The 24,502-nt window shown below is 52.3% G+C and overlaps 5 protein-coding genes across 5 annotated transcripts; 3 read left to right on the top strand and 2 right to left on the bottom strand.

The window, feature by feature from the left end:
* Window positions 1–5,958: 5,958 nt before the first annotated feature.
* Window positions 5,959–11,476, bottom strand: N0V89_008160 (uncharacterized protein; the record flags this gene model as incomplete). Its single annotated transcript, XM_056216918.1, has 6 exons — window positions 5,959–6,035; window positions 6,085–8,380; window positions 8,428–8,896; window positions 8,946–10,682; window positions 10,747–10,921; window positions 10,969–11,476. 6 exons carry the CDS (start codon window positions 11,474–11,476, stop codon window positions 5,959–5,961), a joined length of 5,262 nt encoding a protein of 1,753 aa, XP_056068474.1.
* A 987-nt stretch (window positions 11,477–12,463) lies between these two features.
* N0V89_008159 (uncharacterized protein) lies at window positions 12,464–13,636 on the top strand (the record flags this gene model as incomplete). Its single annotated transcript, XM_056216917.1, has 1 exon — window positions 12,464–13,636. One exon carries the CDS (start codon window positions 12,464–12,466, stop codon window positions 13,634–13,636), a length of 1,173 nt encoding a protein of 390 aa, XP_056068473.1.
* A 916-nt stretch (window positions 13,637–14,552) lies between these two features.
* On the top strand, window positions 14,553–15,191 carry N0V89_008158 (uncharacterized protein; the record flags this gene model as incomplete). The annotated part of the gene is made up of 1 exon (XM_056216916.1): window positions 14,553–15,191. The coding sequence occupies one exon, from the start codon at window positions 14,553–14,555 to the stop codon at window positions 15,189–15,191; it is 639 nt and encodes a 212-aa protein (XP_056068472.1).
* Window positions 15,192–15,930: 739 nt separating this feature from the next.
* Window positions 15,931–17,839, top strand: N0V89_008157 (uncharacterized protein; the record flags this gene model as incomplete). The annotated part of the gene is made up of 4 exons (XM_056216915.1): window positions 15,931–15,949; window positions 16,173–16,333; window positions 16,387–16,417; window positions 16,470–17,839. 4 exons carry the CDS (start codon window positions 15,931–15,933, stop codon window positions 17,837–17,839), a joined length of 1,581 nt encoding a protein of 526 aa, XP_056068471.1.
* A 4,476-nt stretch (window positions 17,840–22,315) lies between these two features.
* On the bottom strand, window positions 22,316–23,911 carry N0V89_008156 (uncharacterized protein; the record flags this gene model as incomplete). The annotated part of the gene is made up of 4 exons (XM_056216914.1): window positions 22,316–22,365; window positions 22,414–23,378; window positions 23,426–23,514; window positions 23,567–23,911. 4 exons carry the CDS (start codon window positions 23,909–23,911, stop codon window positions 22,316–22,318), a joined length of 1,449 nt encoding a protein of 482 aa, XP_056068470.1.
* Between the last annotated feature and the right edge of the window lie 591 nt (window positions 23,912–24,502).

Below are 24,502 nucleotides of genomic sequence, written 5' to 3'. Positions count from 1 at the left end.
TTACCGGTGTACTGTGTTACTAAGCGGCCTACTTTTTGAAAGGTTCCTGTGTATCGGGCCGTGTCCGTCATATCGCTTATGGTTTCCACAGTCAGCAGCAGAGCTTCGACTGGGCTTTTGCCTGATGGTCCGTAAGTTGTTCCTCGTACTTCGCATGAGGACAAGAGTATCACTGCTCAGAGTTTCCGACAGAATCCCTCACATCAACGGCCATCGAGGTGTGCAGAGCAGGAACTCCGTGGCAAAGGTTTCCATGGTCGGAGATGAACCAAAAGTGGAAGGGACTCACTTGTCCCCTATCCCGCTGATTGCCGCCACGACCTTCTACCATGACCCGGTCCGGTTCTGGAGAGGCAACCAGAGGCTCTCAAACCAGGCCAGGGCTCGCCGTCAGCTGCGTCCTGGAGACATCGCGAGCTCGACATCATACGTCGGCCTTCAATCGGTCCGCCTGTGATACTCGAGTCAGCAAATACACAGTTGCAAGTCGGCATCGAAATATGGTGGAAGTAGTCCTCAGACAGGTGGTGGTGTTGACATCAGAAGCGCGAAGCTTTCAGAACTCGTTGATGGTGTAATCCTTGGATTGTGGAGGCTCGGTGTTATCATGGACCTACCAGCAACAAGGTTCAGAGTCTACCGTCGTCGTTAGTTGTTGCAAGGTAGAAGACCTGCCCCAGCGTTATTCTAGGCGTCTTGCTGCTTCAGGATACATGTCCCTCGAAGAAATATCGCAGATCATGACTGAGAGGTTCGTGTTCGCTTGCGAAGCGACTCCTTCAACACCTGGGACCTTGTGGTGCCAGTATCAAAGAACCGCTGTGCTGGATCTAACAAGTCAACATTCGTATCAGCGGACATCATCCCGACATGAATTTCAGAAGCCATCGTAAATGTACGAGCACGAGCAACCAGCAGTGTCACAGCAGGCGGTCTTCTACCAAAGCCACCATGGATCTGCTCCGCGTCGGTCTTGCGCGAATGCCTTGGCATCTCACCGCTGGGATTTGAGAAGTGGTTCGAGCGGCCTGCCAAGATGGTCAAGAGCTGAGCTCTTCGAGTCCTACACCCCACAGCTCAAGGTTTTGCCTTGATCTAGGCGCTGGGCGAAGATCCATGATACAGCACCACAACCTAATGCCCCGGCTGTTGAAGGTGTCCGGTTAAGCTGAGACAGAAAGAGAATATTGGAAGTACCTGAACGAATTTTGCAATGTCGCTATCAACGGAAGACACGCGAGATCTGCGGCAAGTGTCAGCATCGTCCAACAAGTGTTCTCTCACAGAAGAGATAACCCGAAATGAAAATGTACGAGCAGCAGAGACCAAAAGGCATACTATGCGGAGGCTGCACAACTACCCCTGGAACTACTCTGTATCGATGCAGTCTTTCTTGTGACAAGGCCTAAGCCGTGCCGTTACCGGTTGCTGCTGGTTCGCATTCCACTGACTGTCGTCTCGTATCCCCACTTGACTGCGCTTCATCATTCATCTTGGCCTGGCATGCACTTCAAGAACTGAGGAACCATGGGTTCTGAAATGGGAGATGGGACCACTCGCTTCAGGCTCCATGGCCGTTGAAAGTGGTATGGAGAAGACTGAGCCTGCATGGGGCCTTGCTCACCTCTAGCACATGGTCATGATTGCCACTGTGCGCTATTCAACCATCCGGAAGCGATGATTCGGCCGCTGGTTAATGAGTCTTGGATGACCAAGAAAACCATTTTGGATATCAGCTTGTGTGCTGTCCCGAGGTCCTCGATTAGAAAACTACAGTTTCAATCAGTGGCTTGAGCGTTGATTAGTCAAAGCTCAATGAGATCCCTAAGAAGTCCAGTACCTCGGGTTCGCTGGCTACTCGACCATCATCGCCAAGGAGGGGGGTAGTACACGCAGGAGTAGGGCAACACACCTGGAAGACAAGTCTCTAAGACGCCCAGCCACCTGCAATCAGACATTATGGCTCATCTTTAAAGCATAGGGATGCTATTCCAAGTATAAGACTTTCTGGACACTCTAAATTCGGAGCTCAACATACCAAAGAAGCGGCAGGGGAGGTCGTCCGGCCTGAACATCTGTGAATACCATCAGCGCTCATGTTCAAACAAGAACTTTCAGCTCATTAATGTCTTGCAACTAACTTACTTTCGGTCCTTGATCATGGCTGAATGGTTCCTGTGGCCCTTCTCACACCATCGTCCGTTCGAAGACGTGACAGACGTCCAACCGCCGAGAAACTCTGGTTCACATAAATTTAGTGTGTATGGCACCCATGCATTGAGAATCTTCCTGGGTTCTGACGCCAGGTATGGGGCTCTCTTCACGATCGTTGCCTTGGTGCTTCATCGTTGCTGTGGCCATCATTCGAATTGGCAAAGTGCAACCTACCACATGAGCACTGGACTTGCTATCAGCCTACAAGAGTGCCTGCAGAGACTGGTCAGTCGCCGAAAACAAAATTTCACTGTCCACGCAGGAAAGAATCGTTGCAGCTCAGCTAGATCGGGTTTTTTGTCCGTTGAGCTTGCGCATCGGGAGCCGCCCTGGTGTTCTAAACCATACGTGGAGCTCTCTGCACCACTCTTTTTAGTGAAGCCTCGAAGGCTTCAGATCATCATTGCCGTTGGTTTCGATTGGCCCCGGGAAGTGCGACTCACCAGAAGTGCCTTGAAGCAACAAGAGACGAATAGGAGAACCTGCAAGCTCGTCAGCCTTAGCCCGGGAGGGAAATGGTCGTCAAAACAACTGGACAACATTGCGGCTCAGAGATCAAGTGTACTGGCAATTTGCCACGTGCCTTATGCAACAAGAACCTTCCTGGTGTTCTAAGCCAACTTTGGGGCTCTTTCCCCTTTGGATGTATCCTCACCACTGCCGTGGGTCTTCATCCGACTCAAGAGGGAGACGCACCTTACTGGATGATCCTTTGGGGCGGCGCACAGATTCAGCCGGAGTTGTTGCACTTGCCTGTTCAAATAACGACATGTCTTGAACTAGATGCGATAGTCAGTCATTGAGGTACTGATATTTGATCGGCTTGAAGTGCACAATTGTCGGCTCAGAGGTGTGTTATCGTGCATAGAGAGCCACTAAAACTTTTGGGTTCTCTGCAAGCAGCTCTCTCCTCTCATCGTTGCCAAACTCTGCGTGCAAGATTGAGAAGAATTTGACTCACTGGTCGAAATGCAGGAGCACAACTCATGACTGAAAGTAGCAGTAGAGCTCCTACCACAAGCTTGTCGACCAAATAAACAGATGTACGAGCGAGGAAAACCTGCGAGATAGCATAGCAGACCGGGCGCCCGCGCTGCCAAGGAACTTCTCTGTGTCGATCGCGTCTTCTTCTGGGGTCCGCTCTCCATCCGTTCGAAGAGCAATACATCTACACGTGGACTCTCAAGGGAGCCTGCTCATCCCATTCGAAGAAGCCCATGACGGAAGTCTTGTCCCATCCATCCCATGCTCGAGTTCTGCATTTGTCTTGGCCCTGTGCATTCCTGCCCTCTTGGACCGACGGACGGCCATGGCTGGGGGGACGATCGACGTCAAGCCCAGGTGCCGGGGCCTGAGTATGATATGGTAACGAAGGAGAACGAGGAACGTACCGTGCGATGTAGCGGCGAGCTCGAGTAGGTCTTGTGAGACTGGGTCTCTGACGATCATCAGCAACGACTCTGTTGCCATGATAAAAGACAAGAACAAGAATGTGTACAAGCACGAGGAACCAGCAGCAGCACAGCATGCGGTGCTGCCCAAGCCACCGTGGAACCACTCGGCGTAGAACCGATCTGTTTTGGTTTGGAAAAACCAAAGCCTCTTCTTGAGGGTGTTTGTCAGAGAATGCGTGCATAACTTGCCTGATGGGGTTACCATCGGACGACCGAGACTCACCGAGGCGAACCATAACGGTAGATGTTCGAAATTGAAGACCTATGATCAAGTGTCAGCAACTGTTCGGTTTTCGGGAAGGAAATGTACGAGCGCGATACACCACAGCCGTACAGTAGATCGGACAGGATCCTCAACCTAGCCATGGAACTTATCGGCGTCGACACCGGCCTAGGGAGAGAGCAAGCGCGGGCGGATAGAGAGATCTGACCTCCTGTCCGAGGCCAGGTGCCCGAGACAGACCTGGGACTCACAGATACTACATTACCCATGCAGGTGCCTGCTCACTATCGATCGACGCGGTGATGATTGTTTGTTCTGCGCCTCTATGGCTGCACGTCGGGAACGCTATGGTGAAGCGAAACCGACGGAGCGGCGGCGCCCTGGTGGGGCAAGGGGGGGGATCGGCTTACTTTATCGGCAGAAGTTGGCTCAGACCTGATTGTGGCTGCTTCCTCCAAGGCAGAAGATCAGCCCATCAAGATGACGAGAAAGAGATCTCGGGCGTGTGTGCTTGATGTGCCGCTGCGGAGGTTGCTCGTCACCGAACACCGTACGTGTGCATCGAAGTTCGAGGCCTTTTCGGGAAATAGCTCCAATGTCTGGGCGAATGTCAGCTGAGGGCTTCTCGAAGTAAAGGCCACGCTGCTTCTATACTCTGAGTTTTGGTCATTGAGCACGCACGGGCCATCCGATGAATAGGCCGTCATGTGCGAAGATTGCGGAATACAAGAAACGGTCATTGTGTGAGGCCGCGACCAGAACACGATCTTCTGGGGCTAATGGTGTTGAAATTTGCGGCAACCACTTTCCTGCAAAGATGGGTCGTCGCTCGGTTTCGCTCGAGCTGCCGTGCGGTTGGAAATGGAGGCCAGCGGCTTCACCTCGAGCACCTTACCTGGAAGCACTATCAGCATGTTGTTCAATCTCTTTTGTATGTTAATACGGAGGATGGTACATCTCTTTGGTCTGCTCCGATGCCTCCGCGACAGCGTCAGAAAAGGCGGAGGTCCTAGACCCCCAGGATCCGCCCCAAGGTGCAAGCGGCCATTGACCTGCATCCGCTCTACGCCAGTGATGCTGAGGATAAGGAAAGGTGTGGATTGCTCAATGGATTGTTCGCATGCGAGTTGCGGCGTTATGTTGCCGGCAGAGGAGCCGTCGCGCCTCGAGTGCCGCTGTCAGAGCCGACATCTCAGCACCACGACACAGCTGAGCAACATACGAGCTCGAGCTGATGCTCAAAGGCAAAGACAAGCTTCTTTGCTGTGCATATTTTCAAAGGGGTGCGGGTGACCTTACCTTGGGATGTGGGGAGAACGACAGGTCGGCGACAAAGTCATCGACAGCCAAGGGCGTAGCCCATATGGAGAAGATAAAAAAGGACGAAGAACAAGAGGTAACGAGCGAGCAGAATTATGCAGCCACCTCAAAGAGATTTTCAGGCGGTGGGGTTTGGGCGGCTGTTGGTGGTGGTGTTGTGGCGGAGGAGAAAGCGAGAGAAGGGGCAGGAGACGGAGGCCGCTCAACGAGAAAAACAAGATCGCGCACCACATTATTCACCAACAACACAAACGAAGCAAGTGCCAAGTGCTTCCCCCGCCCAGGCCACGTCGCATGATGAGCCTTCGAACACCCCATTATGCATACACAATGGCAATACTACCTGGTCATACAGATCGACTGGATGCAGGAAAGACTCCGAGCTCATATATATTCGACATGTGCAGTATCTCATATTCCCACTCCGCTCCAGTATCGGCCTAGTTATCATCCCCTCGCGGCCGCAGAAGCACCACCGAACCTCCATAAACCAAATGTTCTATAGACATACCGCTGATAGCCGTCATACCCGACCCACGACCCCCCTCTCACTTCTCATGGCTCGGACCAATCCATATGATATACCTGAGGCCTCTTAACGACAAGAGCAGGAACAATATGGCTGCCGACCTACCTGCTGGACATAGAACGGAGAGCTACGCCGGTGCGTACACGCCGCTTCGAAAGGATCCGCTTACACCACGGAGGGGGCAAGATAAGGGCAAAATACCTTTGGATCTGAATTACTCAACGCGGCCGGCGACTGGGTCCCGTCTGGAGCTCCCGGTCAAACATTGCGTCGAATTCGTCGCTACGCCTTCGACCTATCCCACAGGAGTTAGCCAGTTCCACATAGGGATATAGAACACATACCCTTGGAACGGCGAGTGCGTGGATTTGGCATGATGCAGGGGCTTTGGGATTGAATCTGAGAAATTTGGGCAGGCTGGGAAGACAGCGTTGACTGTGACGAGCTCACACGGGGTGAGGCGCGAAGACGCTTCGATGGCGCATTCTCCGAAGCACCACCTCCCGGCCCCTTCCGCTTTTTCGTTGGACTGTGTACACTTGGACGAGATATTCTGGATGGTGTACCAGCAAGCGACTCTGCAGACGGATTGCTGTAATTACCATATGTCTTTTGATTGGACACAGGGCGATGGACATAGTCGGGTGAGCTGGATACGGTGTTTCCAAATTGAGCTTCGTCTCCAGTTCGTGCGCTCTTCGCCGGGATACGAAGTCCTGCATTCGCGGGAGACCGATAGTTCTTTGTGGAAGATACAGTAGGTGTGGCTGGTGGAAGCATCCTGGAGCCGGTATTTGCCTGCGACTTGGGACGGTCTTGAGGCAGAGAAGACGCTCCGTGTAGAGAATGGCGAGAAGAGCGATGTGGTGTCCCGTGGTATTGATCCCCTCGCGGACCCTCCTCAAGCTTGAAGCGTCCGTAACCATTGCCAAGGCTGACAGGTACAGTGCCTTGCTCGAGTGGATCCATGTCAATCAAATCGTCAGACGATAGAGGATCAGAGAGTACACTAGACGAAGTCTCCGCTGTTCTGGGCCTGGTCATGGCCTTCATGCTGTGATCGAAAGCCCCTGCGGAACAGACTAGCGCACGCTGCGGCTCTTGAGACTCGTCTCCAGCAGGTTCTATGGATGAGATGCCATTCTCGTCGAGCATCTCCCGAGCACCAAACTCATTCGTAACTGCAGCATGGATAAAACCTCTGTGGGCATTACCTTCTTCTGCATCGTGATGGACGTCTAACACGGCGTTAGGTAGTCGCAAAAGCGGTGTTGACTGGGTGTGCGAGGAATCTGCAACGTTCAGGACCGTCAAGTTCCCCCGGTTAGGCTTTTTCCTCGCCTTCGTCACTCTAGTCTCGAAAGGCTCCTCGTGACATGCACCCACGTCTGCGACGGAGTGTGGCCGCTGTGGTTGAGACCCGACCGCATGCATCGAAGACGATTCTTGGAGTCGTGGGTCCCGTACGAACAGCTCGTGTTGGGGCTTCCTGTGTATTCCCTGCCGGAAGCTCTCTTGATTCTGAGCCTCCTGAACGAGCAATTCAAACTTCTTCAAGGTAGCCTCCTTGTGGGCCTCAAGCTCACGACTCTTGTGCTCTGCAGTCTTCTCTGCCGCTTTCAAGGCTGTTTCAGTTTGGCTAATGCGTCGCTTAAGTTCGTTAGACCTGCCAGCGTAATCCTCTTCAGCCTTTTTTGACTTCTCGATATAGTCGGCTTTTGTGCGTCGCAGCTCATCGTTCTTGACTTCCAAGGATGCTTGCAATTTCGCCAATTCGAGCTGTAGGCCCTCCTTCTCGGAGGAGTACACCGCTTGAGCTTCGCTCAACTTGATCTCAGTAGCGCGAGAACGTCCCAGTTTGAATTCCAACTCTTGCTTCTCTTCGTGTAGATTTTCCAGTCGATGTTGCAAGCTATCCAACGCATCCATGTCTTTCCGACGTGTGTTTTCTCGAGCATCCATTTCCTTCCTCAAAGTTTTCACCTTGGATTGCTCCGCAGAAATCTGTAGCGCCAATTGATCCTTATCCTTCCGCATCACTTCTGTACTGCTTTGCAATTGTTTCACTGATGCAGCGCTCTTCTCCTGTGCCCTGTGCGCGGTACCGATCTTCTCTTTGAGATCTGCAATAGTTGACACATGTTCATTGAGTTGGTTCTTGATTTGGTGCTTCTCTCGAGAAAGATCTGCTGCTTCGTTGACCAGACGTGTAAGCTCCGCCTGGGTGTTCTTGAGATCTTCCTCCTTGGAGCGTTGCGCTTCCGACGCTTGCGCCATCCGTTGTTTGAGGGTTATGAGCTGAGAAGACATCAAAGCCGCCTCATCAGTAGCCGATTGAGCCTCGTCCGATTTCTCTGTAAGTCGTCTCTTAAGGTCCGCAAGCTCGGGAGCCAAAGAAGATGCTTCTTGGGCAGCCGATTGAGCCTTCTGCAAATCTTTCTTCATGTGGATGTTTGCACCACGCACCTTTTCAGCTTCGGAAGCCAGTTCGCGGATCTTGCTTTCGGCGTGGCTTAGATCACCGGCCAACTTATCCTTCTCGATTTGGGACTCTCGAAGAAGGCCAATCTTAGCAGCTCTTTCCTGTGTGATCTTGTTGATGTATACCTGATATGAGGCCTCTTTCTCATCCAGAGTCGCCTGTCATATCATGTCAGGTCAATCCCATGCTCTGCAAGAACCCGTACCTTTATAATGGACATTTCCATTGCTTGATCCTCCAGTCTTTGTTGAACACGACCGAGCTCAGTGAGCTCTCCTCGTAAATCTTCCCTGGCTTTCTCGAGCTGTTGTCGAAGATTTCCTGCCTCTTCTTCAATTTGAGCGGAGTCACTGTCGTGATTGCACGACTTCCCTTTCCAGGCCTCAAGCTCAGACTCTAGAAAAGAGCATCGAGCTTTCGCATCCGCCTCTTGCTGCCGGGAGCTACGTATCGCCCCCTCGAGCTTCGCGCACTGTTCCTTTTGCACTTCCAACTGCTGGAGGAAGTGCTCTTTGGACTGCTGCGTTTTTTGACATTCTTCAGATACATCCTCATTTCTCAAGACATCCTCACGTAGCGTAGCAAGCTGGTCTCCAATGTAGGCTCGAATATCTTCGGTAGGATCCTGGATCTTCTCCACGGACCGAGTGATGTCGCTCATCTTGGAGCCAATGCTACGGATAATGTTAGTCAGTAGCCATAGCACTGACGAAGGCAACCTACCTTTCATGGATGAACCGCAGCATGGCTTCCGCTTTCCGTACGTCGTGTATGGTAAGTGCTGGATTAGCTTGAAGGCTACGAAGGGCGTCTAAACATTCTTTCAGACGGACGTCCCGCTCTTTTTCTGCCGAAGTGTCATCCAAAGAGCGTTGAACTTTACCCACCTTCTCCAATATGACTGTTTGGTTCTCATCCAGACTAGCCTGTATGGCTTGAACAGCAGGCAAGATTTGTTGCTCAAAATTCAAACTCTTCTTCTTTTCCTCATCATAATCGGCAGTCAGCTTGTGCAGTTGCTTGCTGACAGCAAGGTACTTGTTTTCGGAAGACATGAGCTGGCTGAAGCAGTCGTTCATCGCGGCTCTCATGTGTCGCTGGCTGGAGCTCAAAGCGTCGACGGTCTTTACGAATTCACGCTTCAGCACTGATCTCTCTTGTTCAGGTTCGTGAATTGAATCCCTCACAAGCCTGTCGCACGTCTTGCGGTGGGCTTCGGCTTGGCTCTTGAGCCTAGCGTAGTCGCCTTCCATGCCTTTCACATACTTCTGCAACTGAGTGGTCGACTCGGATAACTTCTGTACCCTACCGTGAAGGCCATCGTTTCGAGCCTGTAGATTTTGGATGAAGTTATTCTGTTGGCCAATGGTCTCCCGTAATGAAGCGACAGCATCATCATGGGCTTTTGCATTGGTGTCAACAATATTGCGCGCCTTAGTATCGCCAGCACGAAGACACATGGCCATCATGTTCAGTATGACTTCATTATCAGGAGACGTAGGGAGAGTCGTCCCGTGGTCGAGATTCCTCAAGTCTGGAGGTGTTGATGGGCCCTTCGTGCGCTTCTTGGTTCGCAATTTGCTGACGCGGTTGGACGAGTCTCGGCCCATTTTCTCGTGGAGCATGGAATCGTGGACTTGCTGCGGTTGGGACAAGTGGTTAGATCCGTTATGAGCTTCAGAGACATTGCTTTGGGCTTGAGAGTGAGAAGGGCTGGCACGGGCAGCAGAAGCCTCTGGTTGGGCCAAGTCTTGGATGTCGCTCGTCGGACCATGAGCTTCTTTGAAGTTCAAAGTCGCCTCCGTTATGCTGTCATGATCATGCCACACCGGTTGGATGCCTTCATTACCGGAAGTCTCGTGCATGACAGTACGGTTCTCTGCCTCCAGATGCCTACGTGCGACAGTCTGGGATTTACTGACGCAGCGGGTATCATGATGTCCTGAGCCATTCTCCGTGTCCCCATCATGGCCACTCGATACAGCATGCGCGGGTGGGCTGTTTTGAGGTTCGAAGGACATGGTCTTATCGTTGGGCCGTAAAGGTGTTTGGCCAGGTGTCGCTTCCATAGCTTCTACGGGAAGTATGGTCATTGAGTAGTCTTGAGATTGAGAAGTTTCATGATCGTTTCTTGCGTTATGCAAAGCTATAGGTGCGGCTGCAGAATGGTGGGACTGAGGTGATTCCTCTGCCATTGCGTACTCGTCCCTCGGAATAGACGCCTGTTTCTCTTGCGATTCCGGACACACCTGGTCCTTTTTGGTCGTAGGGGTATGCTCTGAGGTAGCAAGATCATGGTGCTGGGAATCCAGCGGCCAAGCGGCGGTGGCAACCATAGCAGTGGCATCAGTGGGGCGCAGCTTCGATTTCCGTCCCTTCTTCGTCTTCTTTCCCTTAGCACGGCGTTCGGAACGCAACCCCTCGGCTGGGCGATCATTTTGAGCTGGATGATGTTCGGTACTGGCAAGCGGAGTTAGTCAATGTGGACAAGACGTACAAATCACTTCAGGAAACTTTCACATACATGAGATCACCAACGGGCTGCTTGAAAGCTGCAGATGCGGGGTCCACACCTGATGCAGCAGTTGTGTCTATCTCAAGAGGCACGAATGAAGCCTGCACCGCCTGAGAGCCTTGATGGACTGGATTATTAGAATGCACGACAGACATTTCAGGGAACTGCTCAAGTTCCTTAGGTTCTGCAAGAAATTAGCTTAGTGCCTTATGTAGTACATTACATCCATACCATTCGCTGAAATCCCATCGACATGCCGAGAAGCAGTGCTCTGGGTTGTAGAAGCAGACGGTTTCGGAGTAAACGTCGCGTTCTCATGTGTGCCCAATGTGAGAGGCACTTGCCGCGCAGGTCTAGTGACGAAACTTGGACTTGCGAATGAGAAAGCAGTTCCTTGTACCTCTTTCGGCCTCTCGAGTTGCTTGACTACAAACGTGGAGTCTACTGTTAATCCGGTTTTCTTCGAAAGCCCGCAACGCGAGAGAAGAGCTTCGTCTGCCGTGTTCGGCTGCTCTGAGCTCTGCCTCCAGATATTTCCACGGTCGTGCTCGGAGCCATTGGGAATATACGCGGGTTGTGGGTCATACTGTGTCTCAAGAACGACAGTGTCACTATCGGGTACCTGAACGACACTCTCATTGACGACACGCTCATTGTCGCTAGAGTCAGGGATGATTTCGTTTCGCAGTTGTGATGGACGATGGGAGCTGACTGGCTGCTTCCCTTTTCTGTCAGACATCGCGTCTGCGGGGTGGTGGGTGTCCGAGTCACCAGCGGGCTTCGATGTCGGCAATAGCAGCCTCACGGGATAAATTCAGGTAATGAGTGAGACCGGAGGAGTCGGAATAGGGAGAATAGTGAGGTTGGGTCGTGAAGGATGGATGGACGGGTGAGAGGAGTGGCTGCCATCCTGAGCACCTTCCACAGACGACGAGGAAGTCGCGGTTACCGTTACTGCGACCCGGTGGTCGGATATTTACACAGTGTACTGACCAATGTAAGAGGTGCCTACAACATTTCTGAATATCAATGTATTGTTCAGCTCTGCCCGGTCATGTTGCGGTCATTGCGATGTGCAGTCATTCAGCGAGCCTTTGGTATAGCCACAATGCGCGTCCTTTTGCCCCATGGGAGGCTATGTAAATAGAAAGGCACTGAAGCTTAATAGTTAGACGTGAATGTATTACCTACCTATGGGTAGCCACAAATGTTTTGCACCGCACCGCATTTTGCGGAGACGTTGAGAGTCGGTTGTTTCGGAAAACACGCGAAGGTGAGGATTTACAGCAAATGAGACGGGTAAGATCTTGTAGCCGTTGATTCATCCTAACATTGGTTGCCTTGCGGCCTTGTGTGTGAAATAGTATTCCTCAGAAGCGCATCTATGGTTCGAACTAGCGTAGCGGCCTAGACGCAGTATCAGTACATGTGTAAGGTCGATAGCAGCCGTATGGTTTGGTTCTGGCTGTATAACATATGCGTCGATATCTCTTCGCCCAACATCTTTTCTTCTGCGTTACCCTCTACTCATCGCATACGGTCGGTGGCTTCCGGGGACGGGCCAACGATGGTTGAAAGCGTTTGAAGGCAAGCCAAGATAGTGAAAGCGGCAGGCGTGACGTGCGCGCAGGGGCCTTGGCAGCCTGTTGGGTGCTCTTATCTAAATAAACCTTCTGACATATCGCGCGTTCCCAAATACCACCACTCTCCTTCTAATCACACGAGTATGGACGGGAGACTCACTTTGCCAGACGAGGCCTCGATGTCGAAAGCAACCACCAAAAGCGAACCTGCGAACAAAATGGCCAACAGGTCATTCGATTTCTTCTCGCTCCCAGTGGAGCTTCGTGTACTGGTTTACCAAGCCTATCTGGACATCGAAGTTCCACGAGTAACCCACCTTCCAGCGCAACCGGATCGCTATGTGCCTCTTCACTTCGGCATCGGTCACCCCAAAAACTCAGATGCAGCCGTGGGCCCTCTCCTGAGTATCTGTTACGCCTTCGACGATTATTCTGTTGAACCTTTCAGCGAGGTTATGCGTTTGGCCGGACTCAATTCACCTTATCAGCCAAGCGGAGTCTACCGAATTGTTCTGACGGGTAAGCCCTTGCCCGCACCTCCTGGATTCATGTACAACGGCATCTCCGAAATTATCCACAATGGCGGCGTCATGGATTCCATCCGAGAGGTAGACGTCCTTTCCCATTTGGAACCGGGCTCTGTTGTCAATCCTCAGGACTGGCTCGCTGGTGTAACACTCTGTCCAAATGTCCAAACTCTCAACATCGTCTTCAAGCCCAGGGCCATGATGGGCAAGTCGAAGCCGAGAATGCTAAACAATCGACCGAAAGGCGCTGTCCCGCTTCTCGAAGATCGTCTGGCGCAATATCACGCTCGCGACCTGCATCGCTACGTTGGTGTGCTTGAAGACCCTTCGAGAATGGTCAACGCCATGACATACGGCGATCTCAAACTGTTCCAAGAGTACCATACACTGGTTGAAGAATATGGCGCAGACTTTGAGACCAAGCCCGAGTTCAGCAACCCCAAGGGCGACCATGAATTTCATCTGCTCTCAGTCGAACAAATAGTGGAGCGGTTCCGTCTGCGTGAGCTTCTCAAATGCCGCCAGCTCAAAGTTGCTTGCCTCAAATACTCCCTGGGATGTTCTTGTTCTCGTCCGAATTGTTCCTATGCCAATTTTGGCGTTGGACCAGTTCGAGCTCAGGAAGGCAGTGTGCGCGAGGTCACAGTGGATGCTTTCCAGGAACTGATGGGAAAGGTGGCATTCTGGTTGCAGAATGAATTTGCGACGAAGAATCGGCAATGGGTCTTTGTGCAATCTCTGAAGATAGCTCAAAAGAAGCCGTCGAATTTTTACTACAAGCAGGCATAGCTGTCTGGGATGCAGTTGTTTCGGCTAGGGGCCACTCAACACCCCACACCTGGCTGGGACGATTGGATGTGTCCGGCGGATGCAGGAAACTCGGGCTCTTTTCCTTGGACCTACTGGAAAGGAGTCTGAAATGACCGTGCATCAACGGTGCTTGTTGGCAATGCGCCAACTTCCGGTAATGGGTTTGCCTGAGGGCCACTGTAGCTTCCACGATGTACTTCATCTGCGTGCGTTTCGAAGAATTAAAAAGCCTTGATTCCTATTAGAAGCCCATTCCTGTAGTGTTCTCAAACATCTGATCAGCGTGTTATCTCTTGCCACAATCGTGCTTGTATGCCCACGAGTCAGCTCATTCATTTCGCAGCCGACTGATTCACCCAGCATCCATGACAACTGCGCCGCCATGTGTCCGACCCTCGCTGCATCTCCTGCAAATAAATCGCCTCGTCCCGTCGTCCCACGTTCAAGTCTCGGCTCTTCCCCTGTCGGCAAAACAGCAGCCCTGGCGGCGCTTACCCACGAACCAACAGCCAATCAGACGCGCTAACCCACCCCTGCCGCTGCACTGTGATTCTCCCGCCTCAACACCATGTCCTGGATACGCGCCCGCCTGCACCAATCCGCATCGAATATCACACCAAGCCCTCAGCATTGTGAACCCAGCGCTCACATTTAGAATGCCTGCTGCCGGCAGACTACGCGATCCGTCACAATGGCAGCATGGCTAACCGCCCACGCAGCACCCGTCGCGGGGTAGGGCATGTGGATGGGGCGACAATATAGAGGCGCCTGCTCGCTGATGTGAGGACACTCGCTCTCCCGCACACAAGGCACACGATTGTGGTGTGCACTCGTACCACCGGACCCCATATCCATCTCGTATACTCCATACTGCACCACCCTCTACCGAGTCATCATGGCCAGGGCTTCCGCTGCATACTGGCTGCTGTCCCTCCTTGTGCTTGCACAGAAGGTCGTCGCCCAAGATCCGACGGCAACGCAGAACACAGATACCGCGGCTCACACGCCGAATGCAGGGTACAATGGCGGCGACGACAACCCATTGGACCCTAGTGATGCGGGAGCTGCGGGTGCTCAGAATGGCGGCTTCTCGCTCTCGAAAGGTGGACTGGCGGCCATTATCGTCGTGATCAGCGTCGTAGTCGTTGTTGGAGGTGAGACCATCGTTGCATCCGTTCTTTGGACGCAAGTATTAACATCCCATGCAGTCGCTTCCGCCGTCCTCTTCTGGCTCGCAAAGAAACGGCAATGGGACGTCCGCCAGTCTCTGCGGCGTGCGTCTCGCCGTATCACAGGCCGCTCGACCGCCGATTTGTCTGCTGCAAAACGCCAGAACCGTCGGACAGGTGTTCGTCTTGACTCGCCTCCCGCAGGGCGACGGAACAGACCCGGCCCGGAGAAAGACCTTGAGAAGGGACTGTCGGAGAACCCACAACACGGCACGACAACGACGAAGATTACCAGCACGTTTGATTTGGATACCCCGACGCCCAAGGCTGGCTGGAAAATGAAGATGCCGGGGGGAAAGAAGTGAGCGAGGACCGTCTACCCATCTCTGTCTTTACTGTTCCGAGACGACGTGAAGTAGCCCGGTAAGCTGCGCCGTCGAGTCCGGAAACTTGACCACGGCGGGCTCGCTTCCTGCTGTACGGCAGCATCGTCCATGTGCATCGCAACCCGCTTCCGCGAAGGAAGTTCGATCCACTAATGAGTAGCGGATCAAGATATTGTACCTGTTATGACCCTGGTCACCTGGCTGTTGAAGCGGGGACGCCGCGACGCGATATATTCTGTACATTTGTTAGAGCACGTTGATATCCATTTGAATTTTATTCGGCCACACGGCTAGCTTCCACAACAATTCGCTCGACTGTATGCTCTTGCTGCTTGCACCTCGCCCCCAGTGTCATTGGAATAAGGCCAGGCATCTCGGGTGTCGGACGTCGCGTTTCATTTCGCGCTTTCGCTGATGCTCATTAGATACGACGTCAAACGAAACCGCTCCCGCGTCACCAGCCGCTAAGGCACACTTGTCGATCAACTCTATCGAACAACTCTAACCGCATTGTTGGAACCTTTGACCGACATCTAGAATCTAGATTTATGGCGTAGTCGAGCTCCGATGCGATGACACTACATGCGGCACAGTCTCGCTTCGCTTTGAACTACGAGCGTACCACTCGCGATGCTCCGCATCGCATTCCTGAACCGGTATAGCGCTTACGCTGGAATTGGAACATGCAGCGTGTAAGACGAACTCGTTCACTAGCCACATGAAGATAGCTGCAGGAAGTACTTTGTGCCGCATTCTACGCCGCTGAATCGTGGCGTAGTCTTTTATAAACCTTTTGTGCACTTTCTGCGGTCGTGACTTGGTCTCGCCAACTGCCACCACAACACAGCGGCGTACGCAGACATACAACATGGATAATAGCGGAACAAAGGTTGCGATCGTAGGGGCGGGTATACTATACTTCTTCCCTAAAGCTAGGAGGTGGGATTGACGAGGATACAGGTCCCGCGGGCATGGTAGCAATGAAGGAGTTCAGGGACCTTGGATTCGACGTCACAGTGTTTGAGAAGAGAAGCGATGTTGGCGGCGTCTGGACGTGGACTGAGGATGCAGACTCTACGACGGCGCTGAAAGAGACGAAGCTGTGTAACAATAAGTACTCGGTAAGTTACCTATTCATTAAACTGGCGATGAGAGCTGATCAGCTCGCCCGCAGGTTGCGTTACCCGACTATCCACTACCTAAAGGTACACAGACTCTCACATAAATTAGATCAAAGACACTCACGCTCAATATTAGGTTTCCCATGGACAGTCGCCGCCCCCGACCTAGGTTCTTACCTAAGCTCCTACGCCAAACACTTCGATCTTTACCGCAACATCCACTTCAACAAGACCGTCACAAACCTCACAAGAGACCACACCCACCAAAAGTGGCAACTTACCTTTTCCGACGCACTTTCCACTCCCCTGTCCTTTGACAAGATTGTCTGGTGTACAGGCGGCTTCGTAAAGCCAAAACGCCTCATTCTCCCCGGTCAAGAAAGCTTCAAAGGCCGCATCCTGCATTCCTCACAAGCACGCGACCTCTCGGCATTCAAAGACCAGAATGTCGTCGTCCTGGGCATCGGCAATACAGCCGCCGATGTCGCTAACGCACTCGTCCAGCATGGCGCAGGCAAGATCTACTTCTCGCACCGGCGCGGCGCGAAGATCCTACGGCCTTGCGACCCAAAAACTGGCGTACCGTCAGATGTGATGCTGACGACCAGTCTAGTGCCTATCACCTGGATGCTGCAAAAGCACTGCCCCGCCGTATACGGCTGGATGATGGACAGCGCCGTGGCGCAAAACTTCAAAGACAGCTGGGGCGAGAACAAACCCGAGTGGGGGCTTGTAGACTCGCCTGGTATGGGCGACGGCCAGCACGTCGTGGTATGCAGCCAGGATCTCGTTCCTAACATCCAGAATGGAAGCATACTTTCAGTGCCGGGCATCAAAGCTCTCGCCGGCCCAAACACTGTAGAGTTTGACAACGGACAAGTGGCTGAAGGCATCGACGCCATCATCTTATGCATAGGCTACGCCGACGACATGGACATCCTGAAAGAAGCTATTGAGTTCACTCCCGCGCAAAGCGACACCCCAGCACTGCCAGGCCTGTATATGAATATCTTCCCGCCCAAATACGCGGATTCCTTCGCACACCTATCCCTCACGCACCTTTTCGGCCCCCAAATCCCCGGCCGCGTCCTCGCTGCGCTCGCCTTGCCACAGATTTGGGCCGGTCGCTCTCCCCTCCCGCCCCTCTCTATAATGTCCACCTGGATCACCACCCACCAAACCTGGCTCACGCAGCGCATCGCAAAAGCCGGGCCCAACGGCAACGGCTACCAAGAAGTCCACAACGGCGACTGGAGTTACTTTCTGCACGAGGCGGCGGGAACAGGGTTGTATGAGTACGTGGGGTGGGGATGGAGGGCGTGGGGCTTGTGGTGGAGAGATAGGGAGCTGTATCGTGCGATAAGTAACTTGCCGATATGTACTTATAGTTATAGGGTGTTTGATATGGGGAAGAGGAGACCATGGGAGGGGGCGAGGCAGGCGCTGATTGAGGCTTGGAGGGAGTTGGAGGATTTGAAGAAGGCAGGGGGGAAGAAAGATAAGTAGGATTAAAGGAGGTTAGTAGGGTGAGCGTGCAGGGGACATGTGTACTGACTATACTTCGAGAGAAAGGAGGCCTGGCTGTATCGATAGGCCTTGCACTTGTACATCGCTATAAGCATAGCTATGGCTTTCCCGTGCAATCGCAATCGGAGGACATGCGCAAACCAAACTCGACCGAATATCCCCATCTCTTGGATCAATGTGACCTCATTGCGACTCACCTGCGCCTAGAGACGACACGTGTATCGACGAACAGCCTCCGAAATGTGGATCTTTCCCTTATTGACGACTTTGTATAACTCTCGGTGGTCATTTCACCTAGATGACGTTTCCTCTTGTGATGACGGACGCCTGCCCAGCCGCCCAGACCGATCAAAATAACGCCCAGGAGCACCCCAACGAGGCTTCCAATAAGGACGCTAGAGGCACCTTTGCCAGTACCTGCACCTCCACTTGGCCCGCTCGGGTTTGGAAACGTATCAGAAATGATCTTGGGCAATGTTTGTTTTGTGCTGGTCAATACAGGCTCACACATGTTCGTGATATTCGTTGCCTGCACGGAGGATCTTGTGAGCTAAAGTGCGCATTCATGGGTGACGAGTGCATACCGCATCACCAGAAGTTAAACATAGCGTTAGTAAAGTCAGCTGATTGGCCGTCTTCGCTATTTGTAACGCCTCGTTCGCCTTGTCGTTGGCTAGGTTCGCCTCGTCCACCGATTTGACAGCGAAAATGCCGAAGGAAATGGCTACTGCAAATGCGGCGATTTGGAGTACAAGATTGACGACAAATTGAGCGATGGGCGGTCGTAACTCGGATTCTGAGATCGTGTCGCCTGTTTGTTGGGTTTGGGGTTTGTGTTCTTTACTTGGCAGGATCGACTCATGAGGGGCAGCTTCTGGTGGTGTTTTGGGAGCTACTTTGTGAGGTACGTTCGGACGAGGTGGTGGAGTGTTGGGTAGCGCCATGATGTAGGCACGCTGGTCATAGGTGTTGATACTCTCAAGAATAAGTCAAGCTTATGAATACTCATGACTTTGTTGATCTAAAGGTCAGAAGACGCTGCACAGGGCGGAGCCAGGCTGAATGTGCGGCTGAAGCGCCAAGTACACACTTACACGCACGAAGTGGCTGTGTCGTATTAGAGTTTGTCTAGCTGTCGTCAGGTAGGAGGCGTGTCGGGCTCTTAGCGGTGATCAATGTGCACTATATTCATTCGAGTGTAAGTAATGCGACGGGAGACAAGTCGCACTTCTAACTATAAAGGAGCTACGGTGCCGGAGCCAACGGTAGGTACCTTCGAGTTCGACAGGTGGTTCGAGAACAGAAAGAAATAAACAAACTCCATAATAACGGGAAGCCAAGTTGCGACGGCCAATATCTGTCCAAAATTCCATTCCGTATCCCTGTCAATACCGCCGGCGTCGTGCATCGCTTCGGTGCGCAGAAACCAGAGCCAGGTCAGCTGGATTAGCATCATGGCGACACTAAGCGATCGAATCGTGAGGTTGACCCATTTTCTCGTGTTCAGAGAGGTGGTTCGCTGACTGGATGGTGCTGTTCCGGACGGTTGCTGTCGTTGGTTTGAGGAAGGGTTTGGCCGTGGTTTGCCAGCTCTTCTCCTAAGCCAGCGTCTCCCACCCAGGGCCGCGATTCCCACAAGGGGTACCATCAACATCAGTATTACCAAGGCTTTCACATACCTTGGCGCGAACAAGTACACGTCGTGACTGAGCCTGACATCAAAGCTTCCGTTTTCTCCACCAAACTCGAAATCCGGGTCCGTGGTCCTGATTCCTTTGAAGAAGATGTACCACGCCGTCACCAGACAGAAGAGATACAAAACCGCGCCGAGAACCCTGCGAAAGCCGTTCCTTCCTTCCCATCCTGTCCGGATTTGGTCCGGCGTCATTGCTTTGCTCTTCCAGTCTGGTAACAACGTGTGCGTTGCTAGAACAGGGAAAATAGAGAATGTAGGCGTGAGTATGAGAAGCTCGTTCATATAGATGTCAACAAGCGATTTCTTGAGGTTATGAGTCGTAAATATGACTATAGCGGCTGTGACGATGGAGTAAGAGAGGATGGTAGCAGTCGCGTAGAGTGAGTGGATCGAGCACATTGTTGCAGTATGTAGTCTAGACAGAAAGCATGCATGGGAGCGTCTCAGACGGCCCTGAGCACTCGACGTAGGCGGTGGGGAGAAGTAGTGTGCGATGAGGTAGATCAGAACAAGGTTCGCTTCGATCGAGTATGATATCATGACCTAGGGTATGAAGCATCAGTTGGTGCTTGTTAATTGAACAAGCGGGTTGCGAGTTGAGATTGAAGAGAAGGAAGAAGAGAGATAGATCGTACACCTGGGCCTGCGATATCTGGATCACCCGCGGTGAGCAGTTCTTTCCTCAAGAACTCAGCGCACCTGCCCCTTGGCAACTGCAGCATTTGTTGATAATGCCTGTCAGCATGCACGGCCGTAATGTTCCCAGATATCCTGGTGGCATTCGCGCAGAACGATAGATTCCCAGAGCAGTACCAGTGGTTGAATTGGCATGTTGTAGGACGCACATTGTAGGTAGCATTCTTGGTAAGTGAGCCAACAAGGTACGTCCGCGCATCACCCAAGTCCAGTCTGCAGTAGTCCAGCTGCTTCTCTATTAGGTGACTTGTCAGTGAAATGCACTGGAAACAGCAGTGAGGCAAAGTTTGCAAGCGTGGGAGAGGCTCACTCATGCGCCATGGCTTGACGTACTTGTTGTACGCAACACACTGACGTTTCGCGTCGAACTCGTTGAGATCTGGTTGCCAGTCACCTACCACCCAATCGCCTTGGTTGTTTTCGTCGCATGAGTCGAGGTCGATGTCAGCGCAAATAGTCATTTCGGCAAACTTGACTGAAATGATCAATGTATCTTCAATAATAGTGCATTTGGGAAACTTGGTCTGTCAAGCTTTGAAAAAGCGATACTGGAATATATCCATCTCACGGCTCAACAAACAGGAAATCGGAAGCTCTCGGCGTGCCGTCATAATGCTATGAGCACCATACAGCCATGGTAGAATTACGAGGCTGTCTAGATAAGCTGTCAGCCAATGCGGGGAAATGTTGGGGTCCAAAGTGCTCGAAGTTTATTCGTATCGTAATATTCAGCCTTGCGGGTGTAGCCACTGGGTAGCCACTGATGCCATTCTGCCGATCTAACTACTGTCTCGGTGATACTTTCCCTCGTGCATAGTCAGCCTTGCAACTCAGTTACTTATCTCTCAGCCTCGACCAAGGATATTGGCATTGCAGCGTTACGAGGAAGTACTTATAGATAAGAACCTCGTAGGATGCGTATTTGTCCAACTCAAGGTATAAACGGGAGGTGCTGTGCCGCATCTCTGTGTAGTCGACTCACAAAAATGTTCAGTAAGAGCGCAACTGGAGTTAGCTGTAACAGATCGATAGATAGCTCCAAAATTGATCAAATGCAAAGGAGAAGACTGCGCAGAACACTCATAGTGCAGATGAAGTAATATCGTGAATTCGTGTTGTCCGTAGCAAGAGGTATATGGACAAACAAGTCGCAAGAGAATTATCTTCACCAACCACTCCAATATCACAAGCCTAAAGCAGCTCTGTGCCATCTGACATTTGAAACCTCCTCATGCATAATGTGATCCAATAAACTCCAAGCCCTTCGCAAAGTGCATCCTATCGCTCACTCGAATTTCGTATGTATGCCGTGTCCAAATCATCCTGGACCGAATCGCCTCGCGTAGGTCCCGTTGCCGTGCGCATCTGTCTTCACATGACGGTGCACGGTATGACGCAGCAACTGCAGTCGTCGCCGCAATAGCACGGCAGCTTCACGGGTCCCGATTTCGCGATCGAGGAGGCGGTAGAGGAAACGGAGCCCTTCGTCGAGGCAGGCATCCTGGCGAGTTTGAGGGCAAAGGAGTTGCGCTTGAATGAGAGTAGGCAGGCGGTCCTAAGTGCGAGGTCTCGATCAGCGTTCAGCTCGACTCAGGAGGTGGATCGAATTCCTCTCGAGGGTGTCGAATAGGGATATGAGCGTACCGTGAATGATATTATGCCAAGTGGGACCGAGAAATAGGATTTGTTCAAAGCCGGAGTTGAGGAAGTGTAGTTGCAGCAAACAGGGTGATAAATACGCCGCATCACCATGCGGTCGTCTTGGACTCTTGGTAGGCTAGCCCGCGACAGCTTGGCGCGGACGCGGGTGGTGACGTACACGGTGGCAGTGCATCGTGGCGTTCCTCGGCACTAGTGGCCATCAAAGAACCCATGAACCACCTGGGCAGGTCGGAAAACACGTGGGATAGTGTGCACCTGGGCACAAAACCAAAAAGATATTCCAGAGAGAATGATCTCATTCTGTACCGATCTAAACTCTATATATGAAAAATCCCATCCAAATTGCAAAGGGTATCGACGGCCGTGCCAATCGCTACATAATAACTTCCAATCTAAAGATCCTACACATCCCTCCACGTGGGCTCACTGCGTTCGTAGGGAGTCTTCACCGCTGAGATGCGTTAGCGAGAGGTGATCGTAAGACATGAGAGTGACTGACCATGCGAATCGCCGAACGGATCATCGTCATCCTCCTCAGGCTCAATAGGTTGCTTGCTAGGTGGTGGCATAGGAATACTGGCTGGCCTCGGCGGTTTGGCTGGCGGTGCTTCCTCCATGCTCAAGCCAGCCATTGACGAGCTAGGTGCCGATGAGTCCTCATTGTCGCTGTCGCTGTCGTCGTCTATGCTCTTGTCCATGATCTCATATGCCATTAGGGCTTTTACAAGCTCATCATTCGCGTTCAATAAGCTGCCAATGTACTGCTCCGATTCCACGAGCTGGATGTATCTCAAGATCTGACGTCGGATGAGCTTGCAGCTCTCGAATCGTTGGCTGACTTCTGCGTTGTCGCCGACGCGCTGCACCTCACGGTTGATGAGCTGGAGGGCATTCATGAGACTGTTGCTCGCAACGGTGGCCGACGCAATGGTCTCAAGCAATTGGCCCTTCTCCCTTTCCAGGTTGAACGCCTTGCCCTTGTTCTTCTTGTCTTTCTTGCTTTTACTGAACAGCGAAGAGCTGGGCGTAGGAGCACTACCTAGGGCGACTGTCCGTCCGGATGAAGAAGATGCCTGTGGGAAGTGGGAAGGTGGTGAATTCCGTCGGTGCGTTATTGGCGACGCTGGAGGTGAGGAAGCGTTCTCACGCTCAGCCTCTGCATCGTTCTCCCGGACAACACGAGATTGATGAGGTTGTGGTCGCTTGGTCCGGGGTATTTCCTTGTAGAGCGTAGCAATTCGCTCGCAACCTGGAGTTCCCTTGTATGCAACAGCCCATTGACGGAAGAGCACGTTGACCTTGTCGCGTACTTCCCTGTCGACCATCTCATCCTTGGCCATCAACCTGAGCCTTTCCAAAAGCGGTTCATCTGCAAAGCCTTTTTGGAATCTCGAGCCCGCATTTTGTATCAACCCATCCAAGATGATCAACGCCCGGAGCTGGCGGTGTACGTTTCCATACTTACTAATCCCCAGGTTAGAATGGTCAAGGTCCACGAGCCGGTAGCATACAGCTTCTTCCGAATGGCTCGGGCCGCTTCCGTGGGACCAGAGTCTTGGATCCGGATAACCTCGATGAGGTCTGGAAGTCCACCAATATCCTATAACATGTATTAGAGTGCGACTTTCGTTGGTAAAGAGGATGATACTCACATTTTCCTCGTATTGTTCGCTAGTTAGGCGGTCAATCTGAACCGTGATAGCCGAAAAAGGTTTCTTCTGTTTGCGCATCCACTTTCTCAGTACTTTTCGACACCGTCTAAAGAAACACAAAGGGCAAGGGTTCTCGAAGAAAGGGGCATCTTGATAGGTATTGGGAGCTTTGTGGTGATGAAGAGTCCGGCGAAGCTTGCTACGCTTGGTGGTAGGAGCAGGCAAAGGGCCTTTGGCATTCTTGTTCAACGCAGGACGATCGTCTGGGACTTGGATTTCTTTGCAGTCCGTGCAGATAATGTATTTCAGAAGGAATATATCCTTCTCGTCCTTCAAGTCTAGCATTTCGGCGTAGGACAGAGTGGTAGCCATTGCGAGCCAAGAAAAAGACAGCACTGAGATGCAACGCTTGAAAGGGAATGTGGTGGCAGAGGATGAACAGAGTAGTGAGGGGCTCCAACAGAACGTATATATGAAAAATAGCCCAGGTGCACTTACCGGCATGCTTGAATACGAGATCGAGTGACGAGGCCTTAGCCGTTAGCTAGTTGCTATTAATGAGTGTACTACTTCCTGTGCTGTCGTTATGATGCGACGATCCACACTGTTTGGATAAGGCCAGATGCGGGTGGTCACAGAAACGTGTTGGTGCGGCGTCGGAACGCGTTCGAGATGAGGTCAGAGAAGGACTGAGGAGAGCCGGCGCTGCAGAAGCGTGGGACGGCAACGCGGGACCCCAAGCGGGAGGTTTGACAAGTGATAAGGAAAGATTAGAGGCTGACCTTGGTGAAACTTCGGTACCAGGAAGGAGGTAGGCGCAGGCTGAATTGCTGGAATAGATAGAAGGGTGGAGCGTTTACCTCAGCTGGCTGTGAATGAATGAAGTCGTGAAGGCGGGAGGCTGCGCGCAAGCTTGTTCCAGCAGCGGCGACCATG

The sequence above is a fragment of the Didymosphaeria variabile genome (genome assembly GCF_027946475.1).
Source record: "Didymosphaeria variabile strain IMI 356815 chromosome Unknown scaffold_6, whole genome shotgun sequence".
In the NCBI taxonomy this organism is placed as follows: Eukaryota; Fungi; Ascomycota; class Dothideomycetes; order Pleosporales; family Didymosphaeriaceae; genus Didymosphaeria; species Didymosphaeria variabile.
The sequence above is the reverse complement of the archived record's forward strand: the minus strand, read 5'-3'. Positions and strand labels throughout refer to the sequence as shown.